This window comes from Columba livia, chromosome 3 (genome assembly GCF_036013475.1).
Source record: "Columba livia isolate bColLiv1 breed racing homer chromosome 3, bColLiv1.pat.W.v2, whole genome shotgun sequence".
Classification (NCBI taxonomy): Eukaryota; Metazoa; Chordata; class Aves; order Columbiformes; family Columbidae; genus Columba; species Columba livia.
The window spans coordinates 116,476,911-116,503,386 of record NC_088604.1 but is presented as its reverse complement, the minus strand read 5'-3'; the positions used below and the strand labels follow the sequence as shown (position 1 = coordinate 116,503,386).

The 26,476-nt window shown below is 41.9% G+C and overlaps 1 protein-coding gene and 1 long non-coding RNA gene across 3 annotated transcripts in view; one reads left to right on the top strand and one right to left on the bottom strand.

Moving 5' to 3' along the window:
• Positions 1-5,944: 5,944 nt before the first annotated feature.
• The window catches only part of JAG1 (jagged canonical Notch ligand 1), a 35,811-nt gene continuing 15,279 nt past the window's right edge, over positions 5,945-26,476 (bottom strand). Inside the window, exons 4-26 of one of the 2 annotated variants that reach the window (XM_065059868.1) lie at positions 23,405-23,659; positions 22,353-22,413; positions 18,507-18,637; positions 18,082-18,201; positions 17,515-17,664; positions 16,855-16,968; positions 15,936-16,049; positions 15,487-15,533; positions 14,779-14,952; positions 14,144-14,294; positions 13,461-13,625; positions 12,835-12,948; positions 12,074-12,187; positions 11,850-11,963; positions 11,609-11,725; positions 11,077-11,104; positions 10,890-10,975; positions 9,950-10,063; positions 9,565-9,674; positions 9,247-9,483; positions 8,946-9,077; positions 8,333-8,483; positions 5,945-7,937 (exon numbers count right to left, since the gene is read on the bottom strand). In XM_065059868.1, the coding sequence (XP_064915940.1) occupies positions 7,480-7,937; positions 8,333-8,483; positions 8,946-9,077; positions 9,247-9,483; positions 9,565-9,674; positions 9,950-10,063; positions 10,890-10,975; positions 11,077-11,104; positions 11,609-11,725; positions 11,850-11,963; positions 12,074-12,187; positions 12,835-12,948; positions 13,461-13,625; positions 14,144-14,294; positions 14,779-14,952; positions 15,487-15,533; positions 15,936-16,049; positions 16,855-16,968; positions 17,515-17,664; positions 18,082-18,201; positions 18,507-18,637; positions 22,353-22,413; positions 23,405-23,659 (3,257 nt within the window). In that variant the 3' untranslated portion in view covers positions 5,945-7,479. The remainder of the gene's footprint in view (positions 7,938-8,332; positions 8,484-8,945; positions 9,078-9,246; positions 9,484-9,564; positions 9,675-9,949; positions 10,064-10,889; positions 10,976-11,076; positions 11,105-11,608; positions 11,726-11,849; positions 11,964-12,073; positions 12,188-12,834; positions 12,949-13,460; positions 13,626-14,143; positions 14,295-14,778; positions 14,953-15,486; positions 15,534-15,935; positions 16,050-16,854; positions 16,969-17,514; positions 17,665-18,081; positions 18,202-18,506; positions 18,638-22,352; positions 22,414-23,404; positions 23,660-26,476) is intronic. The other variant, XM_065059869.1, reaches the window with a different exon arrangement.
• On the top strand, positions 21,717-24,461 carry LOC135579221 (uncharacterized). The gene is made up of 2 exons (XR_010471930.1): positions 21,717-21,852; positions 22,730-24,461. It is a non-coding gene; the product is annotated as an uncharacterized LOC135579221 (long non-coding RNA).

Sequence of the window (26,476 nt, the reverse complement as noted above, 5' to 3'; positions counted from 1 at the left end):
CCCGTGTGACCACAGACATTTTATGCCAAACAATTCTGAACAATTTTTAATACAGGTCCTCATGAGACTTTATGGCTCAGCAGTGAACAGCAAGATACCATCAACTGAACAGCATCTTTCTGCTAGAAACAGTTTCTGCTTTTGCAAGAAGTAGAAAAGATTCTATATGCCTGCTAGAATACATTTTCTCTTTCTTTTTCTTTCAGCCTGTTTGTGTGATGTTTCTCACAGCGCTTTGCAGGGAGCTTGCTAATGCTTACCAGCCTTTGGCTCTGCAAAAAGGTCTTTCCTAGGAACGAGCAAAACCGAAGCTGCAAATGGGTCTGGACTGAGAATAATCTGAGGTATGTTTACTGGTGTCTTCTCTATGGGCCAGAAAGGGAATAAAAAGCACCTTTTTTATGGACTTAAAAGAGGTATAATGATCTTTAAATAAGTATTTATTACAAAAATAAGTGTAATTAGAATAACAGTTTATATTGGAGTTTTAGCATACATTTTCAGGATAGCTTCTTTAAGTGCTCGCAGTGAATAACTGATAAAAAGTGTTACAAGCACATATTCCAGTCTGCAGTTACAACTTTCGACTATTTTGCTTAGATCTTTGTGAATTTCCCAGTATGTTCCTGGTTGTAACAGATACCTACAGCAGGTTTGGAGGATTATGCAGTGACAGACACATGCTGAGTTTACAAAATCAGTTGTTTTCATTTCACTCCTGTGCAGAAAAAGACCTTGTGTTTGCTTTTCTAAACTGGGAAACACACCGGTTGTATCTGTGAAAGTTGGGGATGTTCTTGAGTAGGAACCCCCCAAACTATCACTGCTGACAGTTTGGGATTCTGAAGCTTCTCTCCTTCTTGCCTCTCTACTCTCCAAATCCACCAAAGTATTAGAAACCAGAGAGCAACCACATGTATTTTGTATCATTGCATACTGTTATTATATACAGTTCAACCTTATAATTACAATTAAGTTTTAATCGGAACTGAATAACGTACCTGCATGCACCCTTACAAATGCATGTCGTAACTCCAGAGGTGACTTGGGCAGATTCAATCCTTGTCCCTCTAGCTAAGAACACTTCGATTTTTCCTTTAGGATATTTTGTGATGTTACTTACTATTCTGGTTCCTTCTGGCGTGGGAACATCCACATTTTAAAGCAGTGATCTTGTAACAATGTGAGGTTAGGTTCATTAAAGGTGTTAGGGCCTAGAGATATAAAGGCAAGTGGACTTTGTCAGAAATGTGGTTATTCACGGAAAAGCTTTGAATTCATGGGCATTTCTGGATTTGCGATGGTGTCGCTGCTCAAAACTCTTCATTTTGGCTACTAGAAAAGTCTCCCTTTTGCAAACCTGACGTGTGAGGCTGTGACATCCAGACCATGTTACCAGATGCCTCTGCTATCTCTGTACGTTAAGCCCAAGGTTGTCTTCTCAGTCCTTGCGCTTATCTACAATCCACCTGCACCCAGATCATGGGTCTGATGGGGAACATAATAAAAGCTGGAAACTGGGCTGGGGTAAAATTGACAATTAGTCTCAGAGCTAATGTTAGTTGAAGTTAGCATGCCATTCTGTTAAAAGTCATAAATATTTGAGACAGTGTTCCGTTCCAAAACTGCGTTGAAGCACAGAAACCATTTATTTGATTGGTTGGTTTTTTGGTTTGTTATATTTGGTGGTACTTTTTTTCAGAGCTTGTTTGCATTGCTCTGAAATATGTGTAGGTCTGAGACTGGCTAAAGCCCATAATGCAGAGCTTACATTGAAAAATACATATATATCTTAAAGAGAAATAACTGCTATTCCAAACTAGCCATTATTTTTAATGAATCATCTGGTTAATTCGCTCGGTGCTGTTTGCTGATAGTGAAACAGCCCTTTCCTAGCCAAGCACTTTCTCCTGTGTGCAGACTATCGTTTCCATTATTCTTTACATCAAAGTAGTTAAAAATATTTGTTTAGTGAACTTTTGTGTTTAAACACGCATCAAAAGCTAGACCGGCCTTGTACGTATTTAATTATAAAGAGGAAGCCGGCTGATGTAAAATCTCCCTTGCCCAGTGTTGATCGGCAGGAAGGTTTCAACCACTGCAAGAGTTATTTTGAGTCATTAACTTTGTGCTGGTTCTGATATTCCCCGTCAGGTGGTGGTTCTGCATAGCAGGGTCTGGAGTGTGCGTTAGCACCTTATTTCCATTGCACAGGCGCATTTCTTTGTTACGCTTGACTTGAATAATTTCAAGAGTGCCTATTTCTAACAGAAGAGGAAAGTTTTAAGGACCAAACCTTTTCTTGCTACCGAGAGTTTTGACCAGGTGAGGTGTTAAAGAGCCTTTATTTTGTCAGCGTGCGTTGCCTTCCCTCTCGCCACTCTTCACGTGGGTCGCGTTGGCTGAGTTTTAACTGACGTTTTTATATCATCTTCTCATTGGCTTTTGAGTGGAAAATGGATTCTTTTTAAGGAAAAAGAGAGAGGAAATAATCTGTTGTTCGCAATCGGAATAAGAAAGATGTCGAATGTCATTAGAGTATCCCAGATTGCGTGTTACAAGTAGTTATCTCTTCTCCTATATCAGTATCTAAGAAAAGGTTTAATGCAGCATTAAAAGACTCTCATGCAGGCTTGAGCAAACGCAGTTAATTGTATCAGAACCAGCGGTGGGAAGTGTGGGTTGGCCTCAGAAATTAGCTTTAATAAAAGGCACTCCTCACTTCTTTTGCTTTCTGCTTTTTCTTCTCTAATAAGCATTAACTAGCACCCAAAACCCGGTGTGAACGCAAAGTGTGGGGCGGGGAGCAGCACCCGGAGCCTTTCATCACCGGGATATCAAAGCAGCGCAGCCCGGGAGGGACATGAATATGCTGATTTTGACGGTGGGGCAGCACTGGGGTGAGCAATTCCTTCAAGGTAAAGCAACGTACTGCAAATGCTCTCATCTAATCCTTCAAGGATTTGTGAACACAGTTCTCCCTTCCTGTTTACGATCTTATTTATATTTGGTTTAATTTGATAATTTAGTTTATTTTTATTTCTAATTAAAACTGAACCAGCTAGCGCACGACCTTGTTTCCATAGTCACAGTAAGGTGACATTTTTACATGGGGACTTTTTGTTTAGTGCTGGCTTGTGCTGAGAAATTGTGAAAGAGGGGTGAGAATGATGCAGGGTCACAAAGGCATTTCAGCTGTAACCTGTCCAGGGAATTAATATCCCCTGTCCCACCTCCTTTACTGTCCTTTTCAATTGTTCCACAGCCAGGAATTGGTACCTGTGAGAACCTTTTTTGAATGAGAATTCCGTGATTTGTTCCCATTCTGTCAAAGCTGGATCCTTTAGTGTAACTGAGACATAGTACCTCAGTATTAGGAACTGGAAATCCAGCTCCATAACTGCTGTATTTGCTGCCAGAATAATCGTTGTCTTGATATCTGCATCAGATCTCTAAAGAAAAGTGTCTTGAGCTGTAACTCCAGAGGTGGACATGCCCCTTTTTAATGTTAATAGGATCTCATAGCACTCGAATGAAAAGAATAGAGATTTATTTCTCCACCCTGTAGAGCAACTGGTTGAAACAATTTGCACATCAGAGAGAAGCTGTGGGTTGGGGCTGACACCGCATCGCTCCGGCGCTGCCGAACCTCCAGCTGGTGCCCAACGGGCCCTGCGGAACCTTCACCGCTTTCCTCCTCCTCCCCACAAACTAGAATTCATCAGCTATTTTACTGGGTTTTCCCCTTTTTTGGGAACCTTTAAAAGCAAACTGGGAAACAGTAATCACGGTGGCCACTGGTGTCAATACTGAAAGAAAAGGAAGTTGAAAAATTCTTAAATAGACTTAAATATTCTTGGCTCTGTTTAGCTGGAGAGGGGGAGCTTATGCAATCACTTCCATCTTCTGGGGAGGAAAAGGCTGAATTGGGCACTTCCCGTGTCAGAACTTCTGATTTTTGCATTTTCAGATAAAAACATTAAAGCCTCTGCCCTGTGACTTGTTCAAAACAGCTTCATCAGTGAAATTGCTTGACGATCCCAGCCCCATGTTTGGGTCCTAAACCAAATGATGTTGGTCGCTCACTCAACTTCAGCCACCCAAGCACTACCTGGCTGTCATTGCTCCTATTAGTGATGCAGAAGTAGCTGTTCCCAAGGCTCATTCCCCCCGTGATGTGAATATCTTGGTGTGCCGGCCGATGGAACGTGCGCCGTCAGCGCCTTTTCGCTCCGTACCTCTCCGTCAGACCTCTCAACGGCTTTGATGTGGCTTTGTCAGCTCGAGCTCAACCAAACCCAGATCGGGCAGGTTCAATGAGCTGCGGGCACAGCAACGCTCAGGCTGCAAAGGGATTTATGTAATTTTTTAAAGCTTCTATGTTTGAATGGCAGCTCAGGAAACACACATTTTTTTGGTTTTTAGATGAGTAAGCATCCCAAGAACAAACCCACACCGGCAGTGGGAAGCTTCTCCTGATTAAACAATGTATCTTCCCAGAGTAGTAAACTGTGAACTGGCAAAGTATAATCGTTTTCACAAAAATGTGCCTTGCTATTCTAATGGGAAAGCCTTCAACTTCATGTTTCTATTTATTTTCACGATGGTGGAAAACACTTCTCTTCCCTCCCCCTGTATGATTTGTGTGACTCTAATAACACAATGAGGCAGTGGTGAAATGTTAAATGGGAAAAACAGGTTGTATACGGAGAAACTCTGCAGTAACAAAACCTTTGTGTGTTCAAGACAGTACAGGCTGGAAATGAAGACATGAACAGTGCACCTAAGGCTTTGACAAGTTCTGAAGCTTGAGGTACCCAGGTTTTGCTCTACATGGAATCTTCAGAGCGCTAAACAGCTTTGTCAGTATATTAAGTCTGTAATTAGAATTTGCCTTGCCTGTCAAATATATGTTCCCAGGACTAGGAAAAGCCCTGTGTGGTTTTATTTCTTTTTGTTCCTTTTTTTTTTTTCCTTTTGTGTAAAACGCAGCAGACTCAGATTTATTCCTACAGGTTCAGGTCTAAATGTTTCTGTCCTTTAGAGGAGGTAGGTGGCTTCTGCATCATCGGGTTTGAGACCCGGCTGAACAGTAGATGTCAGGAAGATAGTTCATTTAACATTATAAGTACAGACAAGCACTATGTACTTCTGAGGGAGGTGAAAGATTCTATTAAGTGGCATTTTTAGACACAATGTGTTTGTTTTATTGCACATCGTAGAAGTCAGGGAACAAAGGGGAATAAATACTCATGGGATGCGTTTGATGAGGAATTATTGGTCAGATGGAGCTGATCTTGTTGAGTTCCCATTCAGCAGGCAGTAACTGATGATTCTCCAGTGCTTTTGAAGGGTATGAGCAGCCCCCAATTTCACAGTAGTAGAGCAACGAGTCAGAAATCTCCTTTTAAAGCGAGGTTGAAACATCAAGTTACCACTAAATAGATTTTACCCATTTTTTTGAGAGAGCTGTAAAGAAGGTACAGAGCAGAGTATGTCTTTTAAGTATTCATTGTATTCATACTGCAGCATTCTTTATATAGAGTATCTTAAGAGTTTATTTTATGCTTTACAAAGCATTTTTTACCCTTTGGAAATCAGTGTGATCTATGGATCCCTTCCCATCTGGGTCAGCAGTTTGTATCTGGTGGCAGCTCACTGGCCCACGCAACTAAACTGGTTGCACAACCCCAGTCACATCATTGCCCTCCCGGGAGCGTACAGAGGGAACATTTGCCAAAAGACACCAAGAACAAGGGCCACGGGGCTCCCCAACCCCTGCCCGGTTTGATTCGGAGCCAGAGGGGAACCTGTCACCATCTAACCATAAAACTGACTTCACCCAAATCAGCAGCAGGTCTTGGAACATAAACCGGCACCTGCCGCTGGTTTTGCACAACTGACTAGTCCGGGAGCACCTTCCAGCTCAATAATCTCCACGCTCTTTTATGTTTTCATACAAAAAATTTAATAAATATTACTTTTCAAGATTTATTGCCAGGAACAACACATCAAAGATGTATTTTCATATAACACTAATATCACAATACAAGGAATCTTCATGATCTCAATGGTTAACCACCGAGATGACTATGTTTATAATAAGCCTTTTTGATCTTAAACGTCATAATAGCACTTTGATTTCCTCACTTGTTAAGGCGGGCAGTGTAATCTATGGCAAACCTACACAGTGATCTTACGGGACATTCTACTGTTCAAGTATTCAACAACTAGCTTATTAGAATACTCCCTAAATGCAGTAGATTACAAAAAAAAAAAAGTCAAATCTACAAGTGGTTCAGTATTACATATTCATGGTGAGAAAAACAAAATAATCAGAATTTACAAAAGAAGATTGCTGTGTTTCCAACTTCACACGCTAATTTGATATTTTAATTACATGCAACCACTCACATTTCATCTACATAAAGTAATAGCTCAGTTTTGTTCCCTTAAACTGCTTCTTTAGCAGGTTATCTGCCTGTCACTCGTTTTTCAAGTCTAAAGCAGCAAAAAAATATGTTCTAGTCTAATGATCTAAACTGCCTCAGTCAGTACTTACAAATAGTCTTAGAGTGATACTATGGAAGGTGTTTCAAACGTTTGACATTGTACAAAAACCAGCATCAAGGCATGAAAGCCCATCCTATTAAAAATAAACTATTTCAGAACACCTTAGTTTTGGCATATAGGCAACATGTAACGAGAAAATAAATTCAAAATAGAGAAGCCACAAGCTTACAATGCTATCAAAAACCTTCAACTCTAAACACATACATATAAATAAAAAGGAATGATATTTTAAGGCTCTTGATTATTAAGTTAATAAATCAAATATACACAGTGATTAATAAAAAAGAATTATTTACATATCTATACAAACTTCTATTTTTGACACATTTTTCCTCTTTAAATTCTTCATTTACCAGCAACTGCTGACAAGTTCCCCCCACCCGCCCCCAACAAAAATACAATAAAAAAATAAATAATAAACTTATTTGTGATAGTTGCTGTGGTTCCGAGCTGCAAAGGCACTTTCAAATACAGAACTAGTTGTACGTCACCATAAAACCAATATACAAAAAACTCAAATTCAATAAATATAAATAAAATGTATTATTCTAAAGCAACTGTAGAAATTGGGACATCTGGCAGGAAAAAAATAGAACACTAAGGAGGAGTGATAAGGCTACGTGATACCTTAGGAAAGGTTTCCATGATGTATCAGCTACAGCTGAATTTACACGAGGGCACTTTTGACTAGTTTTGCATAGATGTGAAGTGCAGCACTTGGTTTTCCAGCCAACCACAGCAACTATCCTTGCCAGTGTAAGCCAGCTTGTCAAAACTTAAATTAACACAGGGATTCTAAGTAAATAATAGCCTTAGACTCAAATATTACACAACAGTTTAAGAACTACAAGCTCTTGAGTGCCTTTCTAATGATATTTAAAGGCCCTGCACGGCAGCACCCCACTGCTATACAATGTACTCCATTCGATTTAGGCTTTGTGCACTTTCCAAGTCTCTGTTGTCTTGTTTATTTGTCCAGTTTGGGTGTTTTGTAGGGGTGCTGTTGGGGGGCTTCTCATCTCTGTCTACCAAAGTGTACGCTGGCTGCTTGGCGAATCGGGCCTTCTGCTGGTGTTTGTCCATGTCGTCTTCCTCCACCTCTGAATTGTGTGTCCTTATTTTGGCGATTTTAGAGTTTTTGTTTTCGTAGTCTTTAATTGGAACGGTATTTGCTCCGTGTTTCTCGATGGGGTTTTTGATCTGATTCAGCTGCTCCCTTACGTTGTTGGTAGTGTTGTCATCGGACGCCGTGTGAGTGTGGCTGCTCTGCTTTCGGCGCTTCCGAATGCACCAATAAAAAACAGTTACCAGGCAACAGATCCAGGCTACGGTGAGGACCGAGCTCAGTAACGGCACCAAGAAATCTGGAAGAGATACGAGACCAGTTACCCCCGTTGCAAACCAAGTGTTCCCATCCAGACTTTTGACAAAAAAAACCAACCCAAATCTCCATTCTTAAGCCTTATTTTTTCATTGGGGTCCAGAATGTCATATAAGGGTAATCCTGACTTTTTTAGGATACACAGGGTGTTTGAAGCGAGTTTAGGACTCCAAATATCACATGCACAGAGCCAAGTCATGGCTTTGTCCCACCACTCAGAGGGAGCAGCAGCTGCCCTGTACCCACCGCGGCTGGCAGCGAGATGCCAGCACGTCTGGTGCTGTATGGAAAGCTAAAAACTGACACCACTTATTTAATTTGAAAGGCTTCTGTAGTCAGGGCAAGCGTAGGATGCTCTGGACACAAGGGAATGCTCACCTGTTTTGCTTTTCACCGGTCGCCGTTGCACTCTGACTTCCGCGACTGCAGCAATTAGCGTGTTGTTGCCATCGCGCTTACTGACAAGGTCAATAATCTTATCTGTGATGTCTTTGATTGGGTTTTCATCTTCCCCTATATCTTCTGCAGACTATGGAAGAAGTCAAACAATTAACACCACGTGCCAGATCAGATGCGCGGGTAATCCGCTATTTATAAACTTTCACAATCAGTTAAGCCTCTCGGTACTTTTAACACTTAAACAAAGCAGAAACAAACCAACCCCAGAGCTGTAGACAGAAACTAATAATGCAGAATTTTTGTCCTCCATCTTTGAAAAGAAAACTAAAAAGCCCCCAAAAAACAGCGCTCAAGAGAGCGTAACAGAAAAATGCTTTACTACCCCTATTAAAGTTGCCACCAGATGGTAACTTTCAGGTATGCACATGTAACAAGGATTTCTTCCCTGTCCTTAAAGGGAATTGGGATGGAAACTAAACCACAAGAAATGCTGACAAAGCCAAGAATTGCGATTTTTATCAAGTCCACATGTTGCACACATATCCAAGCAATTAACTACGAAGACATTTAAAAATATTCCAGGAATACTTACAATGGCAACATGTATTTCATTATTTGCCAACTGCGAAGGCTCACAGGTAATATAGATGGAATATTCAACAGAAACATTCTTCAGAATATTCAGATTCCTCAATTCACTGCAAATGTGCTCTGTGGTAAGTCCCTGGAGGATATAAAAAAAGGCGTTTAGGTTTTTTTAATATGTATGCACGCAAACACACAGATATAAGACATTATTTACTGCCCTGAAGTAAGAGTTCTCAGGGAGGAGGAGGTGGAATTCCCTCCAAACTGGATTTTGTTCTTCTCCGGACACAAGAGCTGCTACTTACCGGCGCCATCATTTCTTTGTTGAAGGTAAAGGTGATGTTGGCACAGTTGTCCTGGTAGTAAGAATCAGAACTGCATTTGGTCTTGACAGGTTGTTGATTCGAAGGCCAACACTCCCCCACGGCAGCACACGGGTGAGTGAAACAGTGGTCGTCTTTAACGGGAACACACGCGTGGCCAGCTGGGCAATCGTTGTGACCTTTGGCGTGGATGACACAAGGGCGAGGGCCACACCAAACCTAGAGAAGTATAAATACCACTCAGTAACAGCTGGTTACGGGGCAGGAGACAGTGTAACCCAAACCACAGCACGGCTGTACCTTCGAACAGGTGACTTTTCCATTCGAACACTGACAGGTATTACAGTCGTCATCCCACTTGGCCCCATCCGGCATTACTCGAACACTGGTAATGCAAGGCCTTCCTGTAACTGAAGAGAGATTGAATGGAATTAGAAACTCAAAATAGGAAAAAAAGTGAAGAAAAAAGCCCAAACAAACAAAAAACCCCCAAACCAAACAAAAAAACAAAAACAACCCACAACTTTCCCGAGTTCATCAAAACTTAGTGCTAAGTTAGCTTTTTCAATAAAGATACTTGCTTTAAAACAACAAATAACACCCCCCCAAAGCCCCATCCAACCAGAAACCCATTAGCGTGCGATTACACAGATGTCACTACAAGTGCAGGGCCAGCTGGAGGTACCTTCTTGGCATCCTGTACCACTGCGACCCGGCGGGCAAAGGCAGCGATACCCATTGATTTCGTCTACACATGTAGCTCCGAAGGCACAGGGTGAAGACTGGCATTCATTGATATCTGTGATGGGAAGGAAAAGAAAAAAATATTACTCTATAGTACCTTTTATTTTGTCAGAAAAAAAAAAAAGAAAATATGCGAGATTCGCCTGCTAGAGCTTTGTGTTCATTTTCTAGTGTCTACTCAGGGACAGATTCTTATTAGCAGCACCGGTATAATCCCAGAGCAGGTTCTTTGAAGTTTCTGCTGTGTGGTACTAACAAAGATCAAAACCTGACCCCTATAGCCACTTAAGCTTTTCAAGGGCAAGGACGCATTCTTTCTCACACACACACACTTCCTCTCCTTTGACTTGCTCCAGTGTTGTCCCCCTGTGAGATTCTTCAACTGGTGACAACACTAAGCCCCTTTCCAGTTGTATTGCTACTATGAAACTTCTATTTCCATGGCTGTTATTAAAAAAGGGTGAGTGTCCTCCTACCTGTAATTATTATTAAATTACAGGGAAGTGCATACATCACCTCAGGGCTTGTCGGTGGATTATTAATTGACAAGGTTTTTGGCTGGCACACTTTCATCTCAAGCAGCAACCTGTGCCACACAAGCACAATCTAACTGGGAAGGACTACCCTGAAGGGCATTTTGCCCACTCAGCTGAACCAAGAGGTTTTGAACCCAACTGAGCACACTTTCAGATTTCTTTTCATTTTCAGGGCAATTTCTGCCCTCCCTACATCTGCTACAGATCTAGGTATGGATACAGAAGACACAGGACATCTATCGTTAATCGGATCTACCACTTAATTAAGATGATTGTCTCGCAACCAGATTAAAGTGACACACAAAAAAAGAAAATATCAAGGCAGAGCGCCACTGAAACACTTACTGATCCTGCAGTCAGGACCTGCGAAGCCCGGAGCACATTCACAGCGGTACCAGTTGTCTCCATCCACACAAGTGCCGCTGTTGTAACTATAAAGAAAAGTCGTTATATACATTAAAAAACTGCTACAAAGAATCTAGAATTCTAAAACAACAAAAAAAAAGATGAAAGATAAACATATTAAACTTACCAAGGATGAGGACTGCAGTCATTTGTGTCTGCAAAGCAAAGACAGACATTAGATATGCAGATGTTGGCTAATGCGGCTCTACTGTCAGTAAAGAATGAGCAAACTTCCCCTAATGCCCAAGTTACACTTAGCTCAACTTTAACAAAAATATGCTGAAATTCTCTACAAAATTGATTCCAGGCTTCTACCACAAAATTTGTTAACTACACTGTGGAACACATGTCCACAGGAAGAGATTCTTGTAAAGAACCTAACAGGGAAAAAAAGTGGAAGCAGACAGAGCTGATTGTAGAAAAAGAATGCAGGAGAAAACAAGACAACATCTGTCTCCACTTAGCTTCTTTGCAACTTTCTCATGCCCAGGTCAAGGCTCTATCACATAAAGTCATTAAAAACAAAGATTCAGGTGATGCTAAAGCCTACATCAAACAAGCTTCCCCTTCTGGTTTCAATCTTGACTCCAAGGGCGACAGGATGAGCTAATGTTCTCATCATGCAACACTCTGGCAGAGTTCAAGCCCAGACGACTTACTCTGAGTACACGTGGGTCCCTCCCAGCCCTCCTTGCAGACACAAGTGAACGAATCCCCGCTGACTACACAGGTCCCACCGTTGTGACAGGGGTTTGGCAGGCAGCTGCTGTTCCTCGCTGTAACACAAACAAGATTTGCCGCTAAGTTGTTAGCAAGCCGTCAAAACCAAACCAAGAGGAAAAACGGAGGTCGCAGATTTGCTGCTGCATCTGCTTCCCGGTGATGATGCGTGATATTTACCGATATTACAAGTGGCTCCTTCCCATCCTGCAGGACACATGCACTTGAACGTGTCCCCCTCGTCATAACAAGTTCCTCCATTGTTGCATGTTGCCTCATCGCACTGGCTGTCACCTGCAAAGAACCCAAACCATCCTTAATACCAGTGTTTTCTTAATGCAACGCAACAAGTTTAAGCAGCCAAACAGAGCACGCCTGTTACGTTTTGGAAATGCTGAACTTACGGGAGTGGCAAGTTTTTCCTTTCCACCCATTTTTACATTCACAGAAGAAGTCGTTGACCAAGTCTCGGCAAGTTCCTCCATTGTGGCAAGGGTTTTTACTGCAGTCATTAATATCTAGATATTTTAAGGAGAGAAAACAGGCTAAGCAGTGTTTACAGAATTGACAACACTTAATGCTTGAAAGGTACATATCCCATCCCTAATTTTGGCCTGTGTTTCCATCATGGATTAAAGACTTAAGACAGTCTTTTAAAGCTTTAAGTGCTATTACAGGGAGGAAGAATATTCCACCACATTCCTCCAGTTTGTTTTCATTTTGTGTGTCATCTTGTCTTAGTAAACAAGAAGTGAAAAGGCCTAATCCATAAACTATCAGTCAGAGGATAGAAGCCAAGTTCTCAGTCCTCTTCCATTCCTGAGACTGACAAAATGCAAGTGTGGTGCAGATACGCCACTCCTAACACAGTGTGTACTAATGCTAAGGGTTTCTTACAGAAATTATCCAAAGGGTAGAGCAGAAAACTGAACAGCAGGAGAGCCAGGTTCTACTCCAAGTCCAGCTTTGTAACTTGGGTTTAGTTCCGATACAGAAGTCTGGGACCCGGTGGAAAAGAAGAGGACGCCTTGTCCTCCACGACTTGAGAGGCAGAGTTTATGTTCAATTTACATTGCTCTCTATTGCCTTAAAGACGGTACCAGCCATTCCTGCCTCCTGTGTTCCCAAGTGCTCTCTCTGGGTGCTGAAGAATGGTTAAACTTACTTGTTTCACAATACGTTCCTTCCCATCCATCGCTACAAATACATTTGTAGGAGTTGATGCCGTCGATACAAGTGCCACCATTTTTACAGGGGTTACTCTCGCAGTCATTAATATCTGCAACGTTGTGAAGGAGAAGGGAGGGGGGAAAAAACAGAAGGAAAAAAGTCAAACTAGAAGTACAGCTACTAGAAGTCATCTTACTGCAGACTATTTGGTGCTGCTTCTGTTTTTAAGACTCTTTTGAGAAGAAGGGTTATAAGCAAGACGAGAAATAGCTGAGAAACAATGCAAAGTGATGAGCCTGTCACCCAACAATTACTATTAAAAAAAAAAAAAAAATAAGAGTCCTTAAGATCCACATTAAACCCGACTATTAACTACCTCAGACCTTGTATACATAAGGTTTTTGAACACATACAATTCAAGGCCGGAAGGTTCATTACTGTGAACTTTCCCCAAGGCCTAGCAAATTCCAATCTGCCTCGCCCAAGCGGGATATGAAAAGTTAAAGCAGTTCCAAGGTTCACTGTGCTACAAGAAAACTTGCAAGCAGTCTGGGAGGAAAGGAAGGAATCTTTTTCCAAAAAGAGCAGGGGACAGTAAAACATTATCTTTTTAGCTCTTACTCTCATGACAGTAGGTGCCAGTGAATCCTTTGTTGCATTCACAGGTGAATTTTCCGCCGGCTTGGCTCTTGCATTTTCCGTGAGGACCACAGACGTTTGAAGAAATATAACGAACCCCTTCCGGCGTGCTGTTGGAAGCGACTGCCACCGTACAGCTGTCAATTACTGTAGGAAAAGCAGAGACCTGCATGAGGATTGCTCATTCTATCGGATTCCTTAAGCCAAGAGCAACGGTTTAATTTCTAGCAATGGATGTTTAAAAGACGTACATATAAAATCGCTGAAGCTGGAAAAGACCTCTAAGGTCATCAAATCCAACCGTAAAACTAACAATGCCAAATATGCTCGCTGCTTTGAAATAAAAGGACTATACCAAGTGTTTGTGCATTAAATAATCACAGCATCTTATCTGAGGATTGCTGGACCACATCCATGGCCTGGAATCAATTCAGCAAAGCAGGCTGTTTGCTACATGTGTTGTCTGTCCACGCTGATATAACGCTGTCTTTCAAACACCTGGTATTTACAAATCGTGCTCATCTTCTCAGACAGAAAAAGGCATAACGCACAGGGCAAAATTCACCCACTTTATGAAGAGCTACTGCACTGATCACATTATTGGAGCTGTGTTATGGCAGAAACTCTTGCCAGTCGTTCCTGTTTCCCTGGCAGGTGACACAAACCTTCACAAGGAGTTGTGCGGCAGTGGTCTTTCAGGTGGGAGCAGTTCTTCCCTTCATAATCTTCAGGGCAGTTACAGAAATAGTCCATAGCAAGATTGAAGCACTGGGCACCGTTCTGGCAAGGATTTGGCTCACAATAATCTATGTCCAGCTGTCAGAAGAAATAAAATGGGAGGAAAAAAAAAAAGGAGGGGGAAGGTTGAGTGAAACAGAAGTTTTATCATAGCTTTCCCTCACTATGACAGGCAGACATTGTGGAATCTGACCTCTTTATCTGCTGCCTCAATGAATTGTTCATAATGCAGAGTTTAGTTAGACTCGTAACTATTTCAGCAGACAGCACTCTTGATTTTAAACAGCTGCTGAAAGTTAATAGTTAGCACGCAACAAAACCTGACACACACACACTTGCAGTCTGTTTAACAAAAAGAATCCTCAGCAGCCTGTCAGGCCTTTTTGTTGGTTTCTTTCCCCCCCAATATATATTAATCAAGCACTTTCTTGGCAGACTGACAGCGATATCAAGTACAACTTTATAGCACGGTTGAGTGGATGCGAGGCATTCAGCATACAGATCCAGAGCGCTGGCAGGAACGCTGCTGGCGGAGGGCCGGCCTTTCACCCATGCTTCTTACCTGACAGAGGTTTCCTGAGAAACCAGCGGGACACAGACATTGGAATCCATTGATTTCATCCTGGCAGTGACCCCCATTCATGCAAGGGTTACTCGCACATTCATTGATGTCTTTCTCACAGTGATCTCCTGCATAGCCAGGTGAACAGATACACCGATAACCATTAACCAAGTCCTGGGAAGGAACAAGAAAGTTTAGAGTTAAGGGGTTTTTCCTCCCTCTTGATATATTCTTACTAAAGAGAAAAAAAAAGTCCAGAGAAATATATTGTCTTATGCTATCCAATACCAACATAAGAAACTAGCTTGAATTAAAACCAGGCAACAGTATTTAGGGGAAAAAAATAAACACACACGCAAACACACCAGCACTGGCTGACATTCTTAATTTCCAAGTAGGATACATGAATCCACATTTGGAAGTGGAGTATCTCCATTTACAGCAGGTAGTTTGCACAACAACCAGCCCATTCCCTGGTGACACTGGCAGTGAAAATGAGTCATTTATTGCAGTTATATTTTTTGCCCTTGCTGTTCCACACACATACCCTGACATGCCATAGCAGGACACAGCCCCTCCCCCCAGCTCAAAGCAATGACAATTAATACCAGCTAATTGCTAATTTCCACACTATTCCTGTTTAGACTCAAATGTTTTAGTTACTGTTGCAAGTTTCAGGGAAATCAAAATAAAACAAGAACAGCTTACCCGACAGGATCCTCCATTCTGACATTGTCCACGACAGTCATTAATGTCTGTAATAAAATTAGCGTGGTTAGAAGGCAGAAATATATTTACACTAGAAACAGAGTTCAAGTCTCTCTGAAACTGCAGCTAGATAAACCTTTTGTCAAGTTTCCTGCATGCCTTCCTTGAGATAAGGTTATTATAATGGGTGGGAACCTTTTGCGATTCTTCTACTAGAGGCAGTGAAACTTCACATCATTGTTTTAGTCACTTTATCAGAATATAGCTATGTTATGGACTAATGAGTTTGATAAAAGTGTGTATTTTCATTCCACATCAACTACTCCTTTCTAAAAACATCAACCGCTGGGACTCTGCCTGCTGTTTAAATCTGAGCTTAGAACTCAGTGGCATATGCACATATATACACAAAAGTGGCCTTTAGTAAACCCAAAGATATAGATACTTACTTATATCACAGTTGTGGCCAGACCAGCCAGTAATGCAGTCACAATAGTAGCTGCCAATCAGGTTCCTGCAGGAGTTGGCATTGACACAGGGTTTGCCCTCACATTCATTCGCATCTGAAAAAACAATGTAAATGGCCAAATGCAGGGCTTGTAGGGCAGGGGAGAGAATTAAAACAAAAAGCCTACAGCCAGTTTTCACAGCAATAATCAGTAGTTCATTCAGATCTACAGGAACTTGTAGTGTACAGCATGGATTAGTGTGACTTGAACGAACAAAAGTCAATCATACATCAGTCTCTAAAGTCTCTTTCAATTTCTCTGCAATTAGGACATACAGGCTACGCTAATTATTTGATAATTACCCAGCCACTCATTAAGACTGACTTCCCCCCCACACACACACACATCTCAGCCTAGCCTAGCCATTGGGATTAGTGTGCTGTGTGAAGAATGCAGACAGCTCATGCTCCGTGAGATCATCCACATTTTGGAACCCAGCTGTGAACTCCCTGGTCTGGAGGAGGTGACATGGCTGAAGAGATACAGCAACTTTCTCACAGGCTAAAGGAAGAAATACATATGGGGGCAGGACTGGGAGGCACACACAATCACCCTCCCCACTTCGGCTCATTTACGGGACCGGCTGCTCGGCTTAGTTAACTGTTTCTGTCAACTGCTAGCACGCATCAGCAAAGAGACGACAGAAGGAAGCCACGTTACGCTTTGAGACCCCTGTCCTGCAAACACTGATGCTTAAATATTCTCAGTTTGCAGAATAGGTCCATAGGCTTCAGAACTATAAATGTGTCTAATACAAAGGGCATTGCCCTTGCCTGCTAGGCAAGAGGCAATTGCCTCTTGCATTTATCTCCCCCAGCACTGCAGAGCAACATCAGATGAAGAGAAAAGCATTTCTCACCTAGCTGGCACGTTTTGCCAGTCCACTGAGGTGGGCAAATACACTTAAATCCGTCAACTAGATCTTGGCAAGTTCCTCCATGACCACAGGGATTTGGAGAACAATCATCAATATCTGTAACGTGGAGTAAGGAGAGGCTGAGCTCTGTTACCAAATGAGCAATGTCAGTAACTGACAAATTTTATAACTAGTTGCTGCTACTTGGATTTGCCCCTAGGAACAGGAAGACAACAGGACTTCTGCTTGGAATTTCTACGTCTACTCTGGTTTCAGCAAAAGCCTCCCTTAAGGATGACAGTAGTGTGAAAGGCGGTTCAAAGCACAGGGGAAGAAGTTCACACCTGCGGCCTTTTGCAACTGGAAGTCACATTTTGATCCAGCAAGTCTCTCAAAACAGTATTTTAACAACTTGCCAGAATGCTACTAAAATTCAGTGTTCTGCTTCTTTCATGAAGTCGCTGGCCTTTCTGTCACCTTGCATTTAACAGAAAACTAGGTGTGAAGGAAAAGAGGTGCAGTGTGGTATAAATGGCTTCTAGGAACCAATGCTAAGGTTAGGAAAGGTTCCATAGGCTGCCCTGTAAGTTTATCAGGGTTTAGAAAGACTGATCTAAACCAGCAAAACTAGCACATTTTTAAAACAAATTTGAAAGGACTTACTATCAGTGCAAGTTGGTCCAGCCCAGCCAGGCGCGCACACACATTCAAATCCTGTAGACGTCTCTAAGCAGCTTCCTCCGTTGTGACAAGGATCGGAGAGGCAGGCATGCTCCGCTGCACCGGGACAGAAGGACATCACTCCTATAGAAACTATAACACGAGAAGCTACCCCCTGGTCCCTCCACAGGCTTTTACTCCGGACACACCCTCATTACTCTTCATGTACTGCACTCCCGTGAGAACTGCGAACCAAAAGCTCCGGGCCAGCAGGAAATCATCTACCCTGCCAAACTCATCACCACACACACTTGCACCTGTCTGAGTCAGAGCTGGCCAAGGTAAGTGGTAGGAATCTCACCAGTGAGCAGAAGGCTGATGTTCAGAGATCCCAACTGTTCATGACGAAACATGAACAAGCAAATCTGGATCTTTGTACCGAGCCCTGACATAATTAATATTATAAATTGACTTTTCCCTAATCTTATAAAACATAGCCCAAACCAGCCAGTAAAAGCTGGCAAGAATTAAGTGCCAAGTGGCAGCTCAGCAGCTGCATCAGACACTTACCGATTTCACAGTTCTGCCCTGAGTAGCCCTCAGGGCAGGAACATTGGTATTTATCGGGGCCAGTGTTGCTGCAGGTACCACCATTCAGACAGGGAGGATGAGTTCCACAGTAGTTCAGATCTGCAAGAGGTGAGGAGCATTAAAGCCATGGTTGGAAAACAACAGAAACATCACCACAAGCACGCTTTGTTCTGTTATTTTATAGAATACATCCGCACACAAGTAGGACAGGACAGGACAAAGTTAAGCACATACGCTAACAACACTGAAACAGCAGAGGAGACAACGTGAAGTAGCTGAAGGATGCAAAAACTCCCACCATATTTCAGGAGGCTCACTCAGACTTATGTGCACGCCCTCCTAGCTAAGCCTGCCGGTGTTAAAATTCAAGTGTTACACTTGGCTATCCAAAAAGATTAGCATACCTTTGTCACAGAGCTGACCACCCCAGTTGGTTTCACAGAGGCATTGCCATGGTTCAATGCAAGTGCCATGGACACATCCTGGGTGTGGAATGCACTTATCGCAGTACTGGCCTTGCCATCCATACTGACACCTTCATGTAAAAGAAAAAAGAAAAATCAGAGTAGGGAAACAACCTAAAAACCCATTAGAATTGCTCTGTGTAGATGTGAGCGTGGAACTGCAAAGCTTGGAGAAAGACTGGGGAGGTGAGGGAGAAGGGCAGGACGAGGGGAGAAGCTGTTCAAGGTTTGTTTGATAGTTTCTTGTAAACAAACATTTTAGTAGTTTTGCCAAGGTCTCTGTAGCCGGTCTCCTGACAAAAGAATAACTGTTCTGAGAGAACCAGCATGGGGCCATTCAGCACAATAATACTCTTCTGGAGCCTCACACAAATGTGGCAGAGAGGGTGGGTGTGCACTACAAATCAATCTCTGGACTTTGACAGGGTGCTTTATAAATTGAGGAGGGGGAAGAAAAAGTCAGATATCCTCATGAATACAAGGTTCCAGGCGTTTCAGCCATACTGGGATTGCAAACAAAACCATTAACACCAATTCTCAGCCCTCCAAGGCAGCAGCAAAGCACGAGGAGTTCTCTTCTATATCAGAAACTAATTTTACTCCGAACTAGAAGACACATGGCAAGCAGGGACTGGGCCACAGGAAAAGACACAAGCAAACAGCACACATCAGGATTTTATGTGTGTTCAAAAAGGAGCAGTTGTTATAGCTTGTTCAGTTGTTTGTTTCAGAGTCTGATTTATATTAACCTCTTTTCAGGGACTAACTAAAACATATCCAATCCTGAGAAACTATTTTCATGTCTGGAGAGGAATTTCTATTATTTAAATGACTTATTGCCACTATCAATGAACTACCTGAATTCTGTACTTAAAAGGAAGACGTTATTTTAAAGTAAAGCTTCCTTAAGGGAACGCTCATTTTGGCTTTCATTTAGTTCTCATTAGCAAGGCAGACCAAGGATTCTTCAAATTAAAGTGGATCTACAGATAGAAGCAAGGAAAACAAGTTGAAAATAAAAAGCAAGGGTTTGTTGAGGTACTGTATTTCATTAACAGGTCCTGAGAGTAATTGATCAGCAGCAATTATGCACTAAGCCGTCACTAAATTATGAAAACAAACCTCATCCGTACAGAAGTCAGCTAAGCTTTCTATTTATAAAACCCCCCACCATTCTTCTACTGGCAATTTCTTCTCATGGGAAAAAGCCAGGAGGATCAGGCCAATGGGTAATCTCACACAGCTAGTGGTAAGTCCGACTTCCCTTCTCAATATCTCAGGTAACAGACTGCATCCTAATTAATTTTTTTTTCTTAATAGCTATTTCTATAGCAGCCTATTCCAAGTCAATGGGAAATTCTGACGAGAAGAAAACAAAAAGCACTAGTCCAACTTATGTGTCTTTGTGTGCAAAGAACAGGAAAGAAAACTAGATCAGGCAAAGCCACCTCTCTCAAGTAGCTCTTGGAAAATCCTTCTGTATGGGGAATATAATAAGAATGTACTAAGATCAAAATTTATGAATGTACCCTTTAATTTGTATTGCAATTCAAAGCAACTTGCCTGTGAGGTTGCACACAAGCAAAATTAAGGGACCTGACCTGCAAAAACAGGTATCCAAAATGAGAATTTTACTCCTTTCTATCAAATCAAAGGGGTGGGTTTTGTTTTCTTTAAAGTGAGGGTAAAGAGAAACAAGTAATTAAAAGAAAAACACACAGAGAGAAGAGCCATGAGCTTTAGCCAAAGATATGACTTTCTTCAAACATCAGCTTCAAAGCATAACAAACAAAATTGGATAAAGGCTATGGGCATTTTTAAAAAAAAAATAGATATCAATTCCAGAACAAGATTCATGGTAATAATTCTTGCAGCAGTTTCTCGTGAGAAATTCGAAGTTAACTTTTCTTGTATAGTGATTCATGAGTAAATATGGTTTTGTTGGCTGGCCTGCATTAAAGAAAGTGACTCTCACCAAAAGGGAAAAGGATATTTTAAGAATGTTTGCAAGTTGTCTATTGTACCAGAACCCAGAGCAGTTTCTGCCGGGATGTTATTTTTAAACCCTGTTGCATTTATAACATGCAGGCTATATGACTCATCAAAACTTAAAAGAAAATAAAATCTTGTTTCTGTGTTCACTTTAAAGATATTGGTCTAACTTGGCAAGCAGAAGTTATCTGAAAGCACCAGAAGGACAGCATTGTTTCAAGACTATGCAAATCAAGTGTGGGAAAGTTGCACCTTAAGTAAATAAGAGCACTAGTGCATGTCTGGGCAGTGAGTGGGAGGTAAGAGACTTAGAAAGAGAAAGGAAAGAAAAAATCTGGAAACAAAGCCTGTTGTTCTGACTAGGAGACAGCAACCCCTACAAGGCATGTTTATTCTGATGACAGAAGCACAAATCACTGGTAGCTTTGACTGATATGCTCCTCTCACCATCTGGCCCCCCAATACTTGCTGAGCTTTCTTCTTCTTTTAATTAAAAAAATGAGATGTGGTGCTCTGAGGGTTAACCAGCTTCTGTCAGTGCTGCTGAACACTAAAATCACTGAACACAATCTAAAACAGTCCATCCTGCAGATTGACTTTCACTTTGCCATGTCTCTTGTGGAGTTACTTCCTCCCTCACTTTCAGAATGTTCCTTAGTGATTTTTTTTGTTCTGTTTCTGAAGCGTAGATCACAGGGACATGGAGAAAGAATCAGCCACTGTGACTATTTAGGCTGATTTCTTAAATAGCCTGTCAGACTTTTGTTTGAACTACAGCTTATCTAGAAAGAAAAGCAGTCTGCTTCATGCAAAGTTTCCAGGAATAGAGAATCCACCAATATGTTTGTTAAGCAGAAAAATTACTTTGTTCCTTCAGACTTGTGAGTTTTATTTGTGAATACCCAAGCTTCACTTCTAACCCTTCCTGTACAGGATCAATACCAACATTTTGTAGCCTCAGAAGCCCTGAGTTCCCTGTCACATGCAAACAGATATGATAAAGGGTTACAAGAAGCAACTTACAACCTGTTTGTTAATAAAGAATGTCCACATTTAATGTCCATTAATATTTTATTACTAAGGGAGAAAACTCCCCTGTGTTGTAAATATGTGCTGTCTGTTTTTGAGACATTCCAATCACTGGGTTATGCATAAACTCTGCTTTTCATTGTCTCTTTGCCAGGACAGAGTGGAGTTCAAAGCACAGGAGTAAGATTCGGCATTCATGGGAGCCTACTGACAAGATTTCATCCCAGCTATTAACCTCTCAGCACTCAGAGCCTGGCTCACAATGGTAAAGGAACCAAGAGATTTAACTAATCCCATTCTAAAGAATGCTTGACTTTTGCCTACTGATGGAAGAAACCAGGGGGTGGGAGGGAGGAAGGGGGAAACAGTGAAAGGGAGAAGAGGAGAGAAAAGCCGCACTGTACTTCAAGTAGTTGAAAAAGCCTATTAATCAGGCTGTTAGGAAAAAAAAAACGTACCCACAAAATATTTGCACTATTTATGCAGAAACAATTAGTTAGTGCTCATTAGGCAGCATTCGCATGATTTATCCCATACTCCCCTCCCCCCCAGTGCCACCATTTCACAAACCAAAAACTTCTTAAAATTATCAGTGCATTAAAAGCTTGCTCCCCCCTTATTCTGGGCAAGTCAGCATGAATAATGTGCCTTGGTCAAAAACCTGACTCCAAAAACACCCTCCCACCCCAGTCCTATTGTGTTAAGCGTCACTTGTTTAATTACTTGGGGGAGTCGGGGAAACAAGGAGGGAGAGGGAGCATTTACCTGCACTCTCCTGGAATTGTGCAAGAACCGTGCTTGGGGCTACATCCCTGACGACAAATAGCTGTTAAAACAACAAAAAAGAAGAGTATCAGCATGCTGCCTGCTTCCTGCATCTTCACACTCGTGGGAATGCTTTAATCTCCAACAGCATTGTAATCCTACTAAATCCAAGGTTTTAACAAGTCTCTTGTATCAACTCTACTGGAAGGAAAACCGAGATAGGTGGCTCCCTGTGACAGGAAATCTATCAGCTAGTTTTGCAGAGGAGCCTACCTAATGCTGTTGGAAGAGTTGTTTCTATGCAGGAGAAACCGTCTCACCATACAGAGCTGCAAGTCACTTTGAGTCTACAGGTTTCCTTTCTCTATCTTTTGCAGGTGAACTGGCCCACTCTCCCTGGCTTCACATCTCATTCAAAGCAACTTTTAACTACCCTGGATTTACTTCTGAGCCGTATCTCTGAACAGATCAGATATTAACAGGAGCATTTATTCAAATTGCAGGTAAACGCAGTCAGCAAGACATGCTGATAATAGTCTGTTCCTATTCAGAGTCCTGCTTTCTCCTTATGAAATTAGCTAGGAAGTTGCCATTCCCTCATAAACATGTTAAACAATCTCAGAACAAACAGCCTGGGACTTTTCAAACACCAAAGCTTTACACTTGCCAGGTCAGCTCTAAAACAAGTCTCTCCTTCCTGCTTGTCTTGAAGTTCTGCACCAAAGGGGAAATCCTTTTTGAAGTCAGCAGCAGAACTCCCATTGAAGTCAATGGGCTGGGTTTTCTTCCCAAGGGCAAAGATGAGGATAATCAGAGAAAGAACACATCTGCTAAGTGCCCAGTACTTGCCAGACCTCTGCAAGATTTTAAAGCAAGGCAGAAACTAGTCTTCCCCTGCTCCTAGTTCTCTGTGTAAAGAGTTAGTCACTGCTTCATCAGTCCTTAGCCTTGTTGTCTGCACAAACTGACCACTGAACTGCAAGCTGGATATGATGCACTCAAATCCTACCCAAGCCCATGGATTGCTCGGGCTTCGAGCATTTGTCACAAACCTTTGTTGCATTCTGGTCCCATCCAGCCTTCCAAGCAGGTTTTGTTGCCATTCTGGTCACAGGTGTGGTGAGTGAAGAAGTCATCTCTTGGTCGACAAAACTTGTTGCAGCCAAAGCCATAGTAATGTTCTGCACAAGTCACACGGATTTGATACTCAAAGTGGGCGACTCCTGCGTTATGTTTCAAAGTCTGCCACTGACGGCTTGGATTGATCATGCCAGAGTGGGACGCCTTCTCAATAATGCGATCGGGATCTAGGAGTCAGAAGAGATGTCAGAGTTAAGACTTCATTTACGTATCATTACCTCCCACATCACAGCGCTCTGCCTTCGCAGACCAGACTGAGGCAGCCAGTTGGTTTTCTTCATTTTCTGTTTTAGAGAGTAAGATAAGGCTGCCCTGGAGCTACAAACCATTAACTGAAACACACATGCAGCATTATCAAACTGAATAAAGCTTGAAATCAAAAGGGACTGTTAGGTTACTGCAAATCACTTATCCCGTTTGCAGCGTAAGGGCATTCCGTAAGAATCCTGCAGTTTGTGATTAAAGAAAATTCAGCTGCTTTTACTTCTAGCTCCAATTGATTGGTATATAATATGGTTTTCCAGGCTTCTCCATTAATGGTACTAGTTTTGTTTATAACTGGAATATTTACAAAACCATGATACTACAATAGCCTAACAAAGCAACGTCTACAAACCGAACATGAGCACCACAAAAGGTTTGTGGCCTTCTGGGACACCAGTTGAACTGAAAATGAGCAACTCTGGCATTCAGAAGACATCAGTGATCTCACCAGGTTTTGGCCAAGAAATACCATGGAGATTCTTTCTTCCGATGCTAGCTGACACTGAAAATTCAAAACTACCACAACTTGAAGCAGAGAATTCAAATTACCGCATATATTTGCCAGAGACCCCCCTTCTCTCTACTGAGTATTTCAAAGTTTAGGCTTTGTACTTGACATCTAGTTCCAGCAAGAGCCTTCTGGCTTTTAGAGCCCTACAACTGTCTAAATTATGGCTCGAAATAATAATATTTCGCATTAGCGCAGAACATTGTATATATCTGTGGTGTTTCACTTTGTAGTCCAGGTCTTGTGACTTAAATGATCTGACACTGCCTTACAACCTGCAGCTAGTAAGCACTTGAGTGCCGAGTGAAAGTTTATCATAAAACAGCCAAAATATCTTTGTAGACATAGTACAAAACCAAAGCTAAGTACCAGGGTACCCTGTTCTGTATATGGGAGCATAATCCAGCGACAGAAAAATTTTAGGTAGGAGGGCAGTTTGCCAATGATGTGTTGGAAAACGGCATGTGAAGTACGGGCACATTCGAGTGCTAGGAATTAAAACTCACTGATGTTCAGCTTGTTCTTCCAACAATCACAAAACAAAATTTGAGGATTTTGCATAAGGCAGAGTTGAAGCCTAATGAAGTTGCTACATAAAGCTTAAATAACACATGGACAACTTTTCATCTAAAATATTTTTAAATGTACTGCTAAGGACCTTTGATTTGTAGCTTTCAAAACAAACTTCCAAACAGGCTTCTCAAGCCTCAGCTACCCATTATCAATTCACCACTAGAGCCTGCCTGCGTGTCTGCAGTTCTGAATAAAGTCAAAGCACTTGCTGCACAACCACAGAAAAGTGTTAATACACACGCATTGTAAGCATTTACCCATTCTGAGGGGTATTCCTGGCTCGAGACCGGCATTCATTAAGTGTTTACAGTGTGAAATTAAGGGCAACAACTTATTCACCTTCTGGTATTTCTGGTTCTATGATATTTTCCATTTAAATCAGGTTTTATTATTCATTGGCACTAAGCCCCCAACCCCACATTGATGTGCAAGACTTTCAAATACACGCAGGCCTTTATTAATTTACATCCCATTCACAAGTAATGTAGATGCCTAAGGACTTTTCCATACTGGTATATCCAGAGCAATATCATGTCCTGTACCGTGCAGGTGTAAGGCTCTTAGATCTCATCAACAAGATTACTGACTAATTCTAAGAGGTACTTAAGCAGATGCATATCTATTAGTCTTGAATGGGGCTAGTCAAGCGATTATAGTTCCACTCATGCGTGCTGGAGATGGCTTTGCTGCGCTTGCCAAGATTACACCCCGATCTACAGCACAGTTGGAAAGCAAATGCATTTCCCCAAATACCGAGTCTGTGCATAAAGACATCCTGTTTCTTGCGAGTAAAACAACTCTATGCTCCTGTAAGTGGAAGAAGAAAATGGGAATGACACTCCATTTAGTTTTGCAAACTGCCCTCCCTCCATACACACACACTCTCTCACTCTTGCTTTTCCAGTCTTTTCCTGTTCCCCATTGGGAACATAACCACTGACAGCTATTTCAGTCCTTGGCACCAGAAAAACAGTCGCCTTGGAAAAGAGATCTTTCCTTTTGCCTCTGCTCTATCATTCTTCGCCTATCTGCCAGCTCATTAGGAAGCACGTCCTTGCTGTACGTCTACGACATCCCAACTCCAGCCACTGGCTCTTTTGAGCCCTTAACCACAGGCTGAACTCAAATGGAAACATCCTTGTTAGTCCACTGGACTTTTTTTTTAATGGCCTAGATGAAAACCAGCTGTGATTTCACTCTGGATCACGGCTAAAACGCCTTTCATTTGATACATGTTATAAAGCTGCCACCATGTATTTAAATTCAAGTAAGGCCTCACAGGCTCGAGATCCCTTTCCAGGAGCCATTACCCACAGTTTTCACAACGAAGTATCAGCATGTTCCTTCTCGTACAACAATTTCTCCACCCTTCCCTATTCCCACCTGTCAGTACGCACTTACACAAGCGTGCTGACCCAGGCTTGAGGGAAGGCATTGCAACAACTCTTCCAATCCTAGCCCACACCAATAACGTTTGAAGTTTTGTAGTAAGCAATCCTGAAGCAGCAGACTGGTTAAGTAAATAAGTAGTCATCAGCCAGACTTGAGAGAAAACGATCTTCCCAGCTCTCCTGACATCATCTGACTCAGAAGTCCGTGTTTTGATAGAAAGGTTAGAGGAAACATTAACCAAATAGAA